Below are 15,370 nucleotides of genomic sequence, written 5' to 3' on the forward strand. Positions count from 1 at the left end.
TTTTTATGCTCGACCATATTTCTAACTTGAAATTATTCAGATGTATACATTTTATTTGTATCTGACAAGATCGGAAGTGACCTTGTTCTAGGCCGTGAATTGTGAGATGTGCGCAGTCGCGAAAGTATTGCTTTTTTCCGAGGAATAATAATGTCATTGACGTTGATGTAATCCCGTTAAACTTGATATAACCTTGATTATTGAATTCGGCATTGAAAAACGAGATGACAAATTGAATTTATTTGAATATTATTTACAATTAACGCTAATTATTATAGTAACAGAACATAACTTTCTGCGACAGTATTGGATTTCCAGCCTCCGTGACTTTTCTCTAATTCTCTTTCGATTGCATATCCGAGAATAATCGATACTTGCGGTTTTATAACGATACAAAGCTGACTTGTCATTAGCTGAACACCTGTAAGCTGAGTTGTCATTGGCTGAACACCTGTACTTTAATGAGTAGGTGTATTTTAATGATATGCATTAAAGGACTGCTATCAGGTGTATAATTACTACATTTCGGCATGGTCGAGCATAAAGAATTTTATTTTATTCTCGTGAAATATTTCACATGAAGGAAATAATTCTTGTGACGTTTACTACATTAGTATTGAAACTTCTCACTGTTAGGAATTTATAACTCTATCGTTATAAATGCAATAATGGGAAGGGTAAGAATTGATGGACGTCATTTGTTATACAAATTTTGCAAATGACCTAGTATATTTATTAACTGCATTTCATTGTTTAAATTCAAGTCAGAAAATTGTTCGATGAATTAAGGGTCGAACAGACCATGTATTTAAACGTTGACACGTGTATAATCCAGTAATCAATTTTAGATTTATTGTAGTAGGCCTACGTCTTTGGGAATGCTGCTGGTGATGCTTAGAAGTCAAAGCATCACCATTACCCATTTGAACGCGTACTTTTCACGTTATAACTACTTATTTTCTTTATTATACTTATAAGCGGAACACGGTGAAGGCCTACTTCCTCTTTAATCTTGCGTAACATTGTGCTACAACGAGGTATATTGTTATTATTCGGATTATAGAGGAAATTATCTGACGTGATGCTCTCCACATAAATGTCTAGACATCACACGGACTCCACTTCTTCTTTCTATCTTTCAAAATCACTTGAGAATAATGTTAGTAGTCTCGAACAAGACAACTGTTGTATTGTTAATGGGTATATTTAAAATAACTGCCAAGCATTTTACCGCTCCCCAGGATATCGCTGTGGCGGACGTCCCTCTCACTGTATATGACACTCACAGGCGAATATTTGAAATGTATGCTTGTATGAATTGTTAGTGTCATCGTAATACCTAAAGCAATGTAAAATTTAATTTTATTATCCATAAGTTGTTTAAGACTCGACGCCACGACTTATTGCACTTTTATTATTTAATATCGTCCACACAAGTCTCTTACAATTATTGTACAATATTTCGGAGCTGTAACTTTTGAAAGGAATATGATAATTTGATTTTTGTTCACATATTCATAGGCACAGACTTCTTTGAAATAATGGGGAAATAATCAGGTATCTGCACAAAAGCCTGAGAAAACTTCAATTGCTGTTTAAATGTCGTTAAGAGGAGTTCCTTTTCATCGCATATAAAATAATGGTAAAAATAACCTGTCTTCATTGTAGGCCTAGTAATAAATTTAATACTATTTATCAGAGTTCATTTATTTATTAGTCATGTGTGTATACATATTACTTACTTATAAATGGCTTTTAAGCAAACCGGAGGTTCATTGCTGTCCTCACATAAGCCCGCCATCGGTCACTATCCTGTGCAAGATTAATCCAGTCTCTATCATCATATCCCACCTCCTTCAAATTCATTTTAATGTTATCCTCCCATCTACGTCTCGGCCTCCCCAAAAGTCTTTTTCCCTCCGGCCTCCAACTAACACTCTATATGCATTTCTGGATTCGCCCATACGTGCTACATGCCCTGCCCATCTCAAACGTCTGGATTTAATGTTCCTAATTCTGTCAGGTGAAGAATACAATGTGTGCTGTCCTGCATTGTGTAACTTTCTCCATTTTCCTGTAACTTCATCCCTCTTAGTCCCAAATATTTTCCTAAGAACCTTATTCTCAAACACCGTTAATCTCTGTTCCTTTCTCAAAGTGAGAGTCCAAGTTTCACAACCATGCACAACAACCGGTAATATAACTGTTTTATAAATTCTAACTTTTTAACATTTTTGACAGCAGGTGTATATACATTAATCTTTAAAATGTAAATCTTTCACCTTAAAATATTTTTTGAATTCAAACATATTTTTTTATAAATTCACAACTTGCCTTGTATGCGATAACAAGGAACTCCCCTTCGTATTTTTCATAAAATAACAGTCTGATTTTTCATGTAGTACCCATGGCAACTGATTAAAGCAAACTACGGCCCTTATACACTACCTTATTCTTTTTATTGCTTTCCTAACCCTTCGTTGATCCTTGCAGCGATTATGAACATATACTGACATTTACAACCCAATGTGTCATGCTGTTACCATTGATTGCAGTTTTATTTTGGACAATTTCTTTGTTAAGATTTTATCAATTATCAATCATATTTACGCTGATCACTTAGCAAGCCCACACTCGAGTTGATCACCACAATAAATGATCACTGAAACTGAATGTTGATAATGGTTAGTTTTAAATTTCGAAACAAACTTAACTGTTTATCAATAATAATTTAACTGATATTAGACCAAAATACAGTCCAATACACTGGCACTTTTACTTGAATTATTGATTCCGTATTATTATTTTCGCTTGGTAATATTTATTTTATGACCATCGTGCCTAGGACTGGCGTTACGGAATGCGTTCTGGTTCGAGTCCTCATGGGCCAAGAAGTTTTCTCATTAAATTTCGGCCGTGTATGGGAATGGTGCCCATAAGTATCGTGATGCTGTTAGGGAGCGAGGATAAGTAGGGAAAACCGGTTATGAAAGCCAGCTATAATGGGTGGATCATCGTGCTAACAACATGATACTTCCATTCTGGTTGGATGATCGTCCACCTCTGCTTCGGCAAGTGGACGTGAGGCCAGCAGCCGGCTGTCGATCTGGGCCATTGAAAGGATGTAGCGCCACAATTCTTCTTCTTCTTCTTCTTCTTATTATTATTATTATTATTATTATTATTATTATTATTATTATTATTACAATTAATTAGTTACAAATGGGTTTTAGAGAACCAAGAGGTTCATTACCGCCATCGGTCCCTATCCTGAGCAAGGTTAATCCAGTCCCTACCATCATATTCCACCTTCCTCAAATACATTTTAATATTGAAATTATTCAAACCTGCTTTACAGAGAGCTACTACCTGAAAGCCAGATTTGATCAACATTTTAATATTAATCCACCCGTCTACGTCTCGGCATCGTGCTACATGCCTCCCAATCTCTAACGTGTACACTTGATGTTTCTGATTGTTAAATGAAGAATACAATGCGTGCAGTTCCGCGTTGTTTAACTTTCTCCATGCTCTGTACAAAATTCAAAATCTTTTTCATCTACAGCAGGCCTGCACAAGGTTTGCGCTCTCCGAGCCGGCTCACAGCTCATGAGCGGAATGCAGATATTAGCTGCGCTCTGTATAAGGGTGGACTGGAACAAGGGGCGATCTCGTACAAAATGTACACAAAAGGAAGTACTATTACGAGTGTTTATGAAGTGAATTCCCGTTCAGTGTTTGCAAAACTATCTTGTACTAATATTAATTAATAAAGAAATATTTATTTTACAGAATTAATAGTAATTCTATAGCTACTTATATGTACAACATCATTTTGTTATATTTTTATTTATCAGTATATCAAAACGAGGTTATATGCTATTGGCAGTTGAAAGCAACAGTAGCCTACTGATCGTAATGAAACATCAGCTACAGATGTTCGATGTCTGCCTTTATGAAAGTTGATTATAGAAAACAGTTGCTCACAAATATAAATGTTGAGCCAAACATAGCAATCATTTTCACAGCCAGCCTGTGTAGTCGTGGATATTATTGCTAATGTTTAGTCTTGTGAAACTCAACCAGGCTAGTAGTATTATTCAAACGATCTTTAGCCCTTAGGCCACATTGAAGATCCGTTTTTAATAAATAGCGCTTGGCCCACTATAGCTCTGAACTCTTCATATCCTTGTTTATTTTTATTAAATTGCGCACACATGTAACACAACTGTTTCACGTTGCTTACCTACTGCTACAGTACAGTATGGAGGAATCTAAACGGAGAAAGCAAGGGTTAAAGCTAAGTGAATGTCATGGTTTAATATCATTTAGTTTTAATGTGTATACTTTATATTACTTGTTATGTGTTTCCATTGAATTATTGTAATAATTACATTTTAACTCTTGTTTTCTACGGTTTTAGTAAATGACGCTTGGCCCACTATGGTTCAGAACCCTTCATATAATATAACGTATTAATGTTGTTGTTTTCTAATGCCAGGCGTTTGACAATAACGTATTAATGTACTTCATTGAGTTTATTAGTTATAACCGGAATAGTACAGTATAGTACAGTATACAGACGCTATTGGTTGCGGTACGGTAGGACAGCCGTGGCGAAAATGTGATCGTGCGCCGAGCCACTGTGTAACCTGCAACGTGCATAGCACCCATGGAGGGAGGCGGACACCCGAAGGGGAAGTGAAGCAACTGTCTGACTTATTAACGGATTTTCATTTTCCTTATGTCAAGTATATGCTTTGTTAACGTACTAATCATTAGTTTGTAGCCTTGTATTGTATACAGTTATATTATTTACTTACTAATGACTTTTAAAGAAGCCGCCCTCACATAAGCCCGCCATCGATCCCTATCCTGAGCAAGATTAATCCAGTCCCTACTATCATATCTCACCTCCTTCAAATCCATTTTATTATTAACCCTCATCTACGTCTCGGTCTCCCCAAAGGTCTTTCAGGTCTCCCAACTAACACTCTATATTATGCATTTATGGATTCGCTCATACGTGCTACATGCCCTAACCATCTCAAGCGTAAGGATTTTATGTTCCTAATTATGTCAGGTGAAGTATACAATGCGTGCAGTTATGTGTTGTGTAACTTTCTACATTCTCATCAATCTTCATCCTCTTAGCACCAAAAATTTTCCTAAGCACCTTATTCTCCAACGCCCTAAGCCTCTCTCCCTCTCTCAAACTGAGAGAACAATCGGTAATATAACTGTTCTATAAATTCTAACTTTCAGTTTTTTTTGAACACAGACTAGATGACAAAAGCTTCTCAACTGAATAACAGCAGGCATTTCCCATATTTATTTGCATTTAATTTCCTTCCGAGTGTCATTTATATTTATTACTATTGCTCCAAGATATTTGAATTTTTCCACATCTTCAAAGGACAAAATTCCAGTTTTTACATTTCCATTTCGTACTGTTCTGTTCACGAGACATAATCATATTACTTTGTCTTTTCGGGATTTACTTCCAAACCTATCTCTTTACTTGTTTCAAGTAAAATGCTCGTGTTTCCCAATCGTTTGTGGATTTTCACCTAACATATTCAAGTCATGCGCATAAAGAAGCAGCTGATGTAACCCGTTCAATGCCAAACTCTCTCTGTTTTCCTGGACTTTAGGGAAAACACGGAAATTTTACTTGAAGTAAGTAAAGCGATAGATTTGAAAGTAAATCACGAAAAGACAAAGTCTATGATTATACGTATGTCTCGTGACCAGAATATTGTACGAAATGGAAATATGCAAATTGGAGATTTATCCTTCGAAGTGGTGGAAAAATTTAAAAATCTTGAAGCAACAGAAACAAATATAATGACACTCGGGAGGAAAATAAATATTGGAAATGCCTGTTATTATTCGGTTGAAAAGCTTTTGTCATCCAGTCTGCTCTCAAGAAGTCTGAAAGTTAGAATTCATAAGATAGTTATATTACCGGTTGTTCTGTGTAGTTGTGAAACTTGGACGCTCACTTTGAGAGAGGAACAGAGGTTAAGGGTGTTTGAGAATAAGGTTCTTAGGAAAATATTTGGGGCTAAGAGGGATAAAGTTACAGGAGAATGGAGGAAGTTACACAACCTCACCCGACATAATTAGGAACATTAAATCCAGACGTTTGAGATGGGCAGGGCATGTAGCACGTATGGGCGAATCCAGAAATGCATATAGAGTGTTAGTTGGGAGGCCGGAGGGAAAAAGACCTTTGGGGAGGCCGAAACGTAAATGAGAGGATAATATTAAAATGGATTTGAGGGAGGTGGGATATGATGATAGAGACTGGATTAATCTTGCACAGGACAGGGACCAATGGCGGGCTTATGTGATAGCGGCAATGAACCTGCGGGTTCCTTAAAAGCCATTTGTATATAAGGTATGTATGTATGTATGTATGTATGTATGTATGTATGTATGTATGTATAGGGTGATTCATTATTACGTGTAAATACTTTGTGTGTGTGTGTAATGTAGAGATGAAACTAAGACTGAAATGTTCAATACAGCTTTTTCTCAAAAACTTTAATTCCAGAGTTAACGCCATTTTGCGTGGAACTTGCGCTCCCAAACAAAGAAAGGGTAACACACCAAATGTAAACTAATTATCACTTTCGTACAGTGCATTTGGACTTCAGTACAAAAACAACCAAAGTCATTAAACCTATATCCTCAGCAGTCCACTTATGGACGTTTTGTGAATTAAAGCAAACACAGTAAAGAATGTAAAGCAATTTGTTCTAGACTTTATACATTTATATAATTCTTAGTGCAATGCATGTTCAAAGTGCTGACCCTCAACTTGAAGACATTCCTGTGCTCGCCGCCTTAGTGATCTCTGAACGTCACACAGCCCGTTCATCTCATCACGAACAATTCCACACGCATGTTCAATTCGCTGTTGTAGTACTTCTACGTTAGGTGCAGCAGAGGCATACACTAACGACTTCAGGCGGCCCCGAAGGTAGAAGTCCAGAGGGTTCATGTCCGGTGATCTGGCTGGCCAAGAAGTTGGCCCTGCGCGGCCTATACATTGATCTGGATACGCAGCAGTAATACGCAGGCGCACCATCGTGCATAAACCATAAGTTCACTCGCGTTGCAAGAGTGATATCATTTAGCAGAGCATGCAATTCGGGTTCCAAGAATACGTGGTAGATTTCCGCATTCAACCGCGGAGTTAGAACTCGAGGTCCGAGTAACTGATTCCCCACAATACCACACCAAATGTGTGGGAGAACAGTAATGCCTGTGCAGTTACTGCGATATAGGTGCCATCTACTGGAACTCTGGAATTAAAGATTTTGAGAAAAAGTTGTATAGAACGTTTTAGTCTTAGTTTCACCTCTACAATACACACACAAAGAATTTACACGTAATAATGAATCACCCTGTATGTATGCATGTATGCATGTATGTATGCATGTATGTATGTATGTATGTATGTATGTATGTATGTATGTATGTATGTATGTATGTATGTAATAAGCATAAACATGTAGCACGAGGACATACAACTGGTAACTGACAGTCGAAGCGTCGGCTCCAATGGACGATCGATCGACTCGTCTGCCAGTCGTCCGGTATACGGCCTAACAAATATTCAGCTGTTCACGGTTCCAGTGGGCGGCTAGTGCCGCCAGCGAATAGGGATTATAAAGAATGGACACTTCGCGTCGGTACCTTTGATGTAACCGGACCGATTTCAATGACCTTCAAGCCAGCTAGAGCGTCAGATTCTGCTTTCTCCCTAGAGTTGGCGCTGACATCACACCAGCTAGCAGTCGACACAGCGGAAATGTAACACATATAATTAATACATCTAGGTACATTATGTACTCAAATAAAATAAATTGGATCCATAAAATAATAAATCCTTCATTAACTGTAATGTCTAGAATCTAGAGTTCCTTTATAATGAGAATTCAGACGTTGACCCCAACAACAATTAAAATATGTAATGATTTGATAGCGCTGAAAATAGAAAAACAAAACTCTTACGGGAAGTAAAACCATATACCTACATTATATTATATATAAATATTAAACGAATTAGATACTTAATTTTATAATGTATTATATATAATTTATGATATCTGAAATGTAAAATATTATTATTACAACTAGTTTGTCACTGAGAAATAAGGAAAAGCTGTTAACTTGAATTTATTTGAAGCAAAGCGTTACTGGATTATGCAATAAGGTAGGCGATGTTTGGATCCTGTGCCTTAATTCTATTCTCAATTATTATCTTAGCGTATACTCGATTACACTACCTCTAGCGCTTGAAAGTGGAACTAGCCGCTGGCGCACAGAGAAACAAAGCACAGGAAAATTCGCTCAGTGTCCATTCTTTATAATCCCTATTCGCTGATATCACTATTTAATATAATTGTGACGCAGAATCGCGCGGAATATAATCGGTCGCATGAATGCAATCACCGCCACCGGTGCTGCGATACATCGTCCATCCGCCATCGATGAATGTATCGATACTTTCGGTATGGAAGTGTCGCGTAATAAGTAACTGTACTTAGATGTTGGATTTTTTTTGGATAACTACATTTTAGTCATGAATACAATATGTGCAATCACATTTTCGTGAAAGATAAATGTGTTACTTTATAAGAGTTAGATATAATTCGTATTATGTACTGACGACATTATTTTGTTAGTAAGTAGCTGATTTTCTTGAGTGATGGACGTCTTTAACCTAGTCTGTTGCATGCCGTTTCATTTATGTGATATATTTTTAAAGGAAACATAATTCTTTAAAGACTGTCTTATTGCATTAGGTTAATAAAATGAATACAACATTTTTCAAATAGGCCTAGTTTCTTTACTACTTTGCACGATCCGGTAGTAAAGAGGTCATTGTGTCATTACTTTCTACTTTGGGTTTTTCGTTGAGATTTGACATTTATATATAATTAATAATTAATATTACATTATAAAAATATTAACATTGTTCATATAGGTCACTAGGAGAGAGAATGATGACTTTAAATATTTGTATTTATGAAAACGAGTTCTGCTGCACATCCTTTTAAGGATATAGAGAAATAGGTATCTCCCGACTTCCTGTCACTGTATGAACATATGTCATACACGTGGGCACCGGCAATGCCTTTGCTATGAAATTTAATAAACAAAGAGAATTTACAAAATACGAGGCAGCTCCATAATGAAGTAACTATTGTTATTTAAATACAATTTTTGGTATTTCTGTTTACCAAAGAAAGACGGAAATGCATTTACATACCGTACTTGGCTTCAAGTCGAGTCATACGTATCGCAAACAAAATAGAAATCAGTATTTAAGGGCGGTTCCTAATTTATTGTATCTTCGAAGCATGACAAGCATAATGAAGGATTTTAACTTCTTTCTTGTTACTTCCTTCTCACAAAACTCGTATGATTGGAGAACTGCAGTTGCTGTCGGTCAGCAGGTTCATTGAATTTGTATGGAGTTCTACTTAGTTACAGCCATCGTCTTTTCCCGTATGTTACTAGAGTGGTGCTGGTTTATGCCGTGATACCAGAAATATCACCCATTATTTTATTTTACTGTTATGACTTCAGATTTGCATAATATGGTTCTTCAAAATTGTTCTTGAATAAGCCTACTGGTATAAATGATTACGATATAGGCCTAGGCCTGCTTGATAAAACGATAATTAAAACATTATTGTTCACTGTAGGTAATTGATACAGAAGTCTAACCTTGTGAATACTACATTTTAAAATAACTTACCTGTATGTTTATTCTTCAGTATTTTAAATAGGCCTACTACATTTTAAAATAACGTACTGGTATGTTTATCCTTGAGTATTTATTCGGGTAATCACATATATTTGTTATTGTAACCATGTAGAACTTGTTTGTTATTTCATGCCAATTTATAAAATTGCCCACACGAACTGCATGAAATGCTCTCTCAATATGTGCCTCAGTTTTTTCTGTCTAATTTACGTACAGCATTCATCATCTGTAGTCCGTTAAACTAAAGAATGGATACTATATTAATAAAGCGAATAGCCCATAGTATACCGTAATGTAAAGATACTTGATATAGCCTATAACATTTCTCAGTATTTCTAACATTGTCAGCAAACACTGACAAGGCTTTTAAAAAAGTGACAGGGGATTATATGAAATACTTGGATTGCGTGAAACGTCTTTATTTTTGGTATGTAGTAAGTTCACAGATTTCAGGTCATGTTTGTACCACAGTCTGTCACATTGCAAGTGCAACAAAAGTTATTCTTAATAGGTGTTAATAACCTTCCATGTTTGTTGTATTGTATTGTATTGTATTTATTAACATTCCATGGTATTCATACATGCTTACAGCTAGAATATGGAACAAGTCAAAAAACTTAATACTATTATAAAATCTTAATTTATAGTCACAGTCTAGATGAAATATATACAGACGAGATTTACAATATAGTCTACTAGTACAACACATAGTTTTAGTATCAATTTCATGAAGTGTTATTGAATGTCATGAATTCACCTACAGAATAGAAGGCGTGAGAAATTAGGTACTTCTTTAATTTGGCCCTAAATAATTTTATGTTTTGAGTTTCATTTTTTATATCGACAGGGAGGCTATTAAAAATTTTTACTGCCATATAACGCACTCCTTTTTGATAGCACGATAGACTTGCCGATGGAGTATGAAAGTCATTTTTTTGACGTGTATTTATGCTATGAACTGTTGAATTAGTTACAAAGTTTTCACGATTACATACGAGGAAGACTATTAATGAAAAGATATACTGACAAGACATGGGCATTATTTGTAGTTTTTTTAAAATAGTCCTACACAATTCCCTAGATTTGGCACCTACTATTATTCTAATTACTCTTTTTTGTAATTACTTTTTTTTTGTTATTGAGACTTATGTGGCTTGCACTTGCATGGCCGATTGTTATCAGCTTATGACGTCGTTATTTCATTTCATATATAGTTCATTTGGAAACTGTCGTCTGTCGGCTGATACAATAACGGAAGTGATTATGCTGCCCCAATAATCAACTTTAGGAGCTTCATCTTACACAAAATATTATACATTTCCCAGTTTGTAGGTCGAATAGAGACATTTCACGTCATAATTTGACATAACTTATGCATACAGTCGACTCCCCGATAATTGGTGGAAATTAATGCACGAACTTCCGTAAAATACCGAAAATCGCGAATTATCCGCAAATTTTGTTTATTATTATTTAAAGTCCAGTAAAAGTTAATCTAACAGGTTTAATTACTAAAAATACACTTCAGAATCAAGTGCAAAATGTGAAATAGTGCAAAACATTTTGAAACATATTATTATATTATTAGGAGTTTAACTGTTAAAACAAAATCAATGGTTCAATAAACTTGTAAACATTTATATGTATGACTTGAGGCTTTCCCTGCATTTGATATAGAATAACTCTTCTCGGGTTCTCAGCCAGATGAGTTGGAGATTAGATTCCAAGCTTTCGACGGCTAGCTCTGCCATCTAGCCATCTGCTAGCCGTCGAAAGCTTGGAATCTAATCTCCAACTCACCTGGCTGAGAACCCGAGAAGAGTTATTCCAACATTTATATGGTTAAGTACTCTTTGTCCCTTGTGGCAGCTCACGAGTGGTGAGAAGATTTCTAAATTATCCAAAAATTATACTGCAGTGAGATAGAATCTTAAGTCAAGAAGCACAACTTTTACAAAGTATCATAAGACATTTTAATTTAACAAAAATAATCAGTCATCTTTATTTAATATATATTTTTTTTTATTTTAGACAGCAAATTTCTTAAGATGGCGTAAGAGAGTGTAAATCGAGTAAAAACGGAAATGGCAATGTCACTTCGCCCAAAAAAGAAAATGAAAAAGAAAAAATCGCGAATTAACCACATGCTATTTATTGGGAGTCGACTGTATATTTGAATTTGTTAAGTGGATGTACACGAACAATAAATTCTGCCAAATGCGATTTAAGACTGAATTATACTATTTCTGTTTCAGATATGCTTGCAATGGGAGAATACCAGTTTTTAGCTTTAATAAAAGTCTACCTCTCTGTTATCATTGTAAATATACAATGGGGACTTGCAGAAAATTTTACAAATATTAATCTTCCAACAGAACATATTCCTTATTATTTCAATAGTTTCCCTGATGTAGCAAATAAGTGCAAAGCGGATCCGTCATGTCCATATAAAGTAAGTACACATTTTGCTGTTTACCATATTATTGCTTAAATTCAGTCAGAAGGTGTTTAGGATATAATATAGTCCAGCGAAGAAGTAGGTCTATTGAAAGATGAGATTATTTTCTTTCACATGATTTCTACTGACGTTCATCCTTACCATAACTTTAGCCTAACCATTGAGGGTCTATATGACTATAGGATATCGGTAGTGTGTTTATGAGAATATATGTTGGCTAGATTGGAGAATGGGGTGATGTCATGTGGTCGACGTATGTGAGAAGGTTATTGGTTAGTTGTGATGTCTCAGTGAGTTTTATTTACTCGTCGTGTTGGTTTACGTCAGCCATGTTGTGACGTCAGAATCGTTTGTCAAACTTGACGAAAATTAAGCGATATCCTATAATAAAAGAATCCCTTTTTTTTATTATGAACATTAAATGAAGGAATGAACGTTGTTAAAACTGGTCGGAAGCTGCTACTGGTACATAGCAACTTCAATATATAAACTTACCATGGCTTTGGTTAGTTTTGTTGTCTAGCATAGAAAACTTAGAATTTCTTTGAATATTTGAGATTCACTTGTTTTTGATTGAATGAGAATAGATAGGTGCAATATTTTTTCTGGAATGTATCCAGTCACATTAATAATGATAAAAATTTATGTTACTAAATTTTGATATTCAGTACAGTTTCGAAACTTGCTGGCCCAAGATCGATAAGTTACTAATTTTCCTCAGTGCTATACAATTATAATTCTTGTAATTTGTATTATTGGTTCACTTATCACATGCATATTCATTGAGTGTAACTTCTAAGCCTTATATTATTTTATAATTTATTATTTAGTATGTTTACATTATTCTACTCAACTTGTGCTTGTATGACTAGGCCAATTTTTTTTTGTGTGTTTTTTAAATATTAGTCTGTATAATGAACACCGATCAAAATATCCCTGGATTGCTCTTTATTATTACGATTATTATTAGTATTTGTTATTATTATTATTATTATTATTATTATTATTATTATTATTATTATTACCAGTGTTGTTCACACCTGTGGAGTAACAGTCAGCGCTTCTGACTGCGAAACCAGGTGGCCCGGGTTCGAATCCCGGTCGGGGCAAGTTACCTGGTTGAGGTTTTTTCCGGGGTTTTCCCTCAACCCAATACGAGCAAATGCTGGGTAACTTTCGGTGCTGGACCCCGGATTCATTTCACCGGCATTATCACCTTCATTTCATTCAGACGCTAAATAACCTAGATGTTGATACAGCGTCGTAAAATAACCCAATAAAAAAAATAAATAAATTACCAGTGTTGTATTTCATTTGTATTGTTGTATTCATCTGTCTATATTTTATGCCAAATATTATTTTATATCTTGTAATTTAGTATATTTTATGTCTATTGCAACAAACTGTTGCACATGACATTAATAAACGATTGAAAACGATAAGAAGATTGATTGAAACATTAGTCTGTAATCATAAACTTGTATTACTGCAAATTGTATTAGCTTCTTTTGTTTCTGGCTAAGTGGAAGAGAAGGACTGATGGCCTTAATTTCGCCAGAATAAATAAATATTATTATTATTATTATTATTATTATTATTATTATTATTATTATTATTACAAACAATAATTGTTCTTTCTCTGATATAAATATCGTCAAGTAAGATGTACTGCCTGATAAAATAGATGTACATAAGCCTATCAGCCAGAACCTTGATCAGAGGTATTCAAAGCATTGTTAAATAAAATACTACAAATCTACATACGTCGTAGTGTCTTTATTATTTTCGTATTCACAAAAGTTTATTGTACTTGTATGTCTTAAATGCAGTAGCTGGTCATGCTTTATCCAATGGGAAAGACATGCTACTTGCATGAAAACCATAGTCATGGATTAATGTCTCGATCATGTAATTGATTTTTGTCCACTAAAAGTGTAATGTCTGTATCATCTTATATGAAGGCCCATTGCAATTTTGAACCCACCCATTTCATAGGAGTACCACTACATGTCCGTCTGCCATGGGAGGAGGAGGGAAACTGGAAATGTAAGCTTGGAATAAATAATATCAGTGATGTGAAACAACTTAATCTGGAAATTTATTTTCAGTCTGTGGTGTTGGTATTAATTATTCATGCTATAAATCAAATTAACGAAAAATGTAAAATGTGTTTTTACATTATTTAGAAAGATTATTTTGGATGTCAAAAACAATTCCTGTTACAGGAACAACTGGATCAGAAAGTTTGTTGGGGTTATGAACATAACTGTAAATCTCAAGATTCATATCTTATACCGTCCTGTCCTGGAGACCACAAGGGCTGGGTGAAGACTAAACAAGATCAACTTAAAACTTTCTATAGCCAAGGAGATTTTGGTTATGTACGTGATCAAATACAAGAAATGATGGTCATGTGTGAACCAACATTTATGGTAATGTTTTTATTTTATTATATCATTTATTATTTTTTAATGCAGTTATACTTGTTAATGCAAGTTTATTATTATTATTATTATTATTATTATTATTGTTATTATCGGTATTATTATTATTATTATTGTTATTATCGGTATTATTATTATTATTATTATTATTATTATTATTATTATTATTATTATTATTATTACTGTTTCAATGCAATGTAAGTCGAATCATACTAATATGATAGAAAGATCTTCAGTTAGTTTTTTTGTATCATTACTTAAATTATTAATGATGATAAGTAGGGCTTGGATTTCTGTGACTTAAAAACTCTGGAGATATGCATGCACTTATGCCCTAATAAATACTGAAATCTAACACAAAAACTTGGAAACATGACGCAAAACAAATTAAATATTGTTAAAAAATTACTTATGAAAGTTTTTTTATTCATCATTCTACAATTTTTTAATATTAACTCCTTGTATTGGCCATAGCGAACAGTTCAGCCTATAAAAATAAAAGGGGGGGAGGGAAAGAGGGGTGAAAAGTGTTCGTCTGTCCTCTACTATGTTAACAGGGTTACTGTCTGGCAACAGTAGGGTTTTAAATCTCTTAAACATCATATGTTTAAGAGGGGTGAAGGATGGAGGAGGAGAAAGAGAGACCGACCAGCAACAATCTGGCCATATTCTTAACATTCT

General features: G+C 34.7%; 1 protein-coding gene across 2 annotated transcripts in view; it reads left to right on the top strand.

The window, feature by feature from the left end:
* The first annotated feature begins 8,501 nt into the window (after positions 1-8,501).
* Positions 8,502-15,370, top strand: part of Eogt (EGF-domain O-GlcNAc transferase) — a 31,327-nt gene continuing 24,458 nt past the window's right edge. The window contains exons 1-3 of one of the 2 annotated variants that reach the window (XM_069841972.1): positions 8,502-8,698; positions 12,043-12,239; positions 14,471-14,677. In XM_069841972.1, coding sequence (XP_069698073.1) covers positions 12,045-12,239; positions 14,471-14,677 — 402 coding nt within the window. In that variant the 5' untranslated portion in view covers positions 8,502-8,698; positions 12,043-12,044. The remainder of the gene's footprint in view (positions 8,699-12,042; positions 12,240-14,470; positions 14,678-15,370) is intronic. The other variant, XM_069841971.1, reaches the window with a different exon arrangement.

Source organism: Periplaneta americana, chromosome 12, assembly GCF_040183065.1.
Source record: "Periplaneta americana isolate PAMFEO1 chromosome 12, P.americana_PAMFEO1_priV1, whole genome shotgun sequence".
In the NCBI taxonomy this organism is placed as follows: Eukaryota; Metazoa; Arthropoda; class Insecta; order Blattodea; family Blattidae; genus Periplaneta; species Periplaneta americana.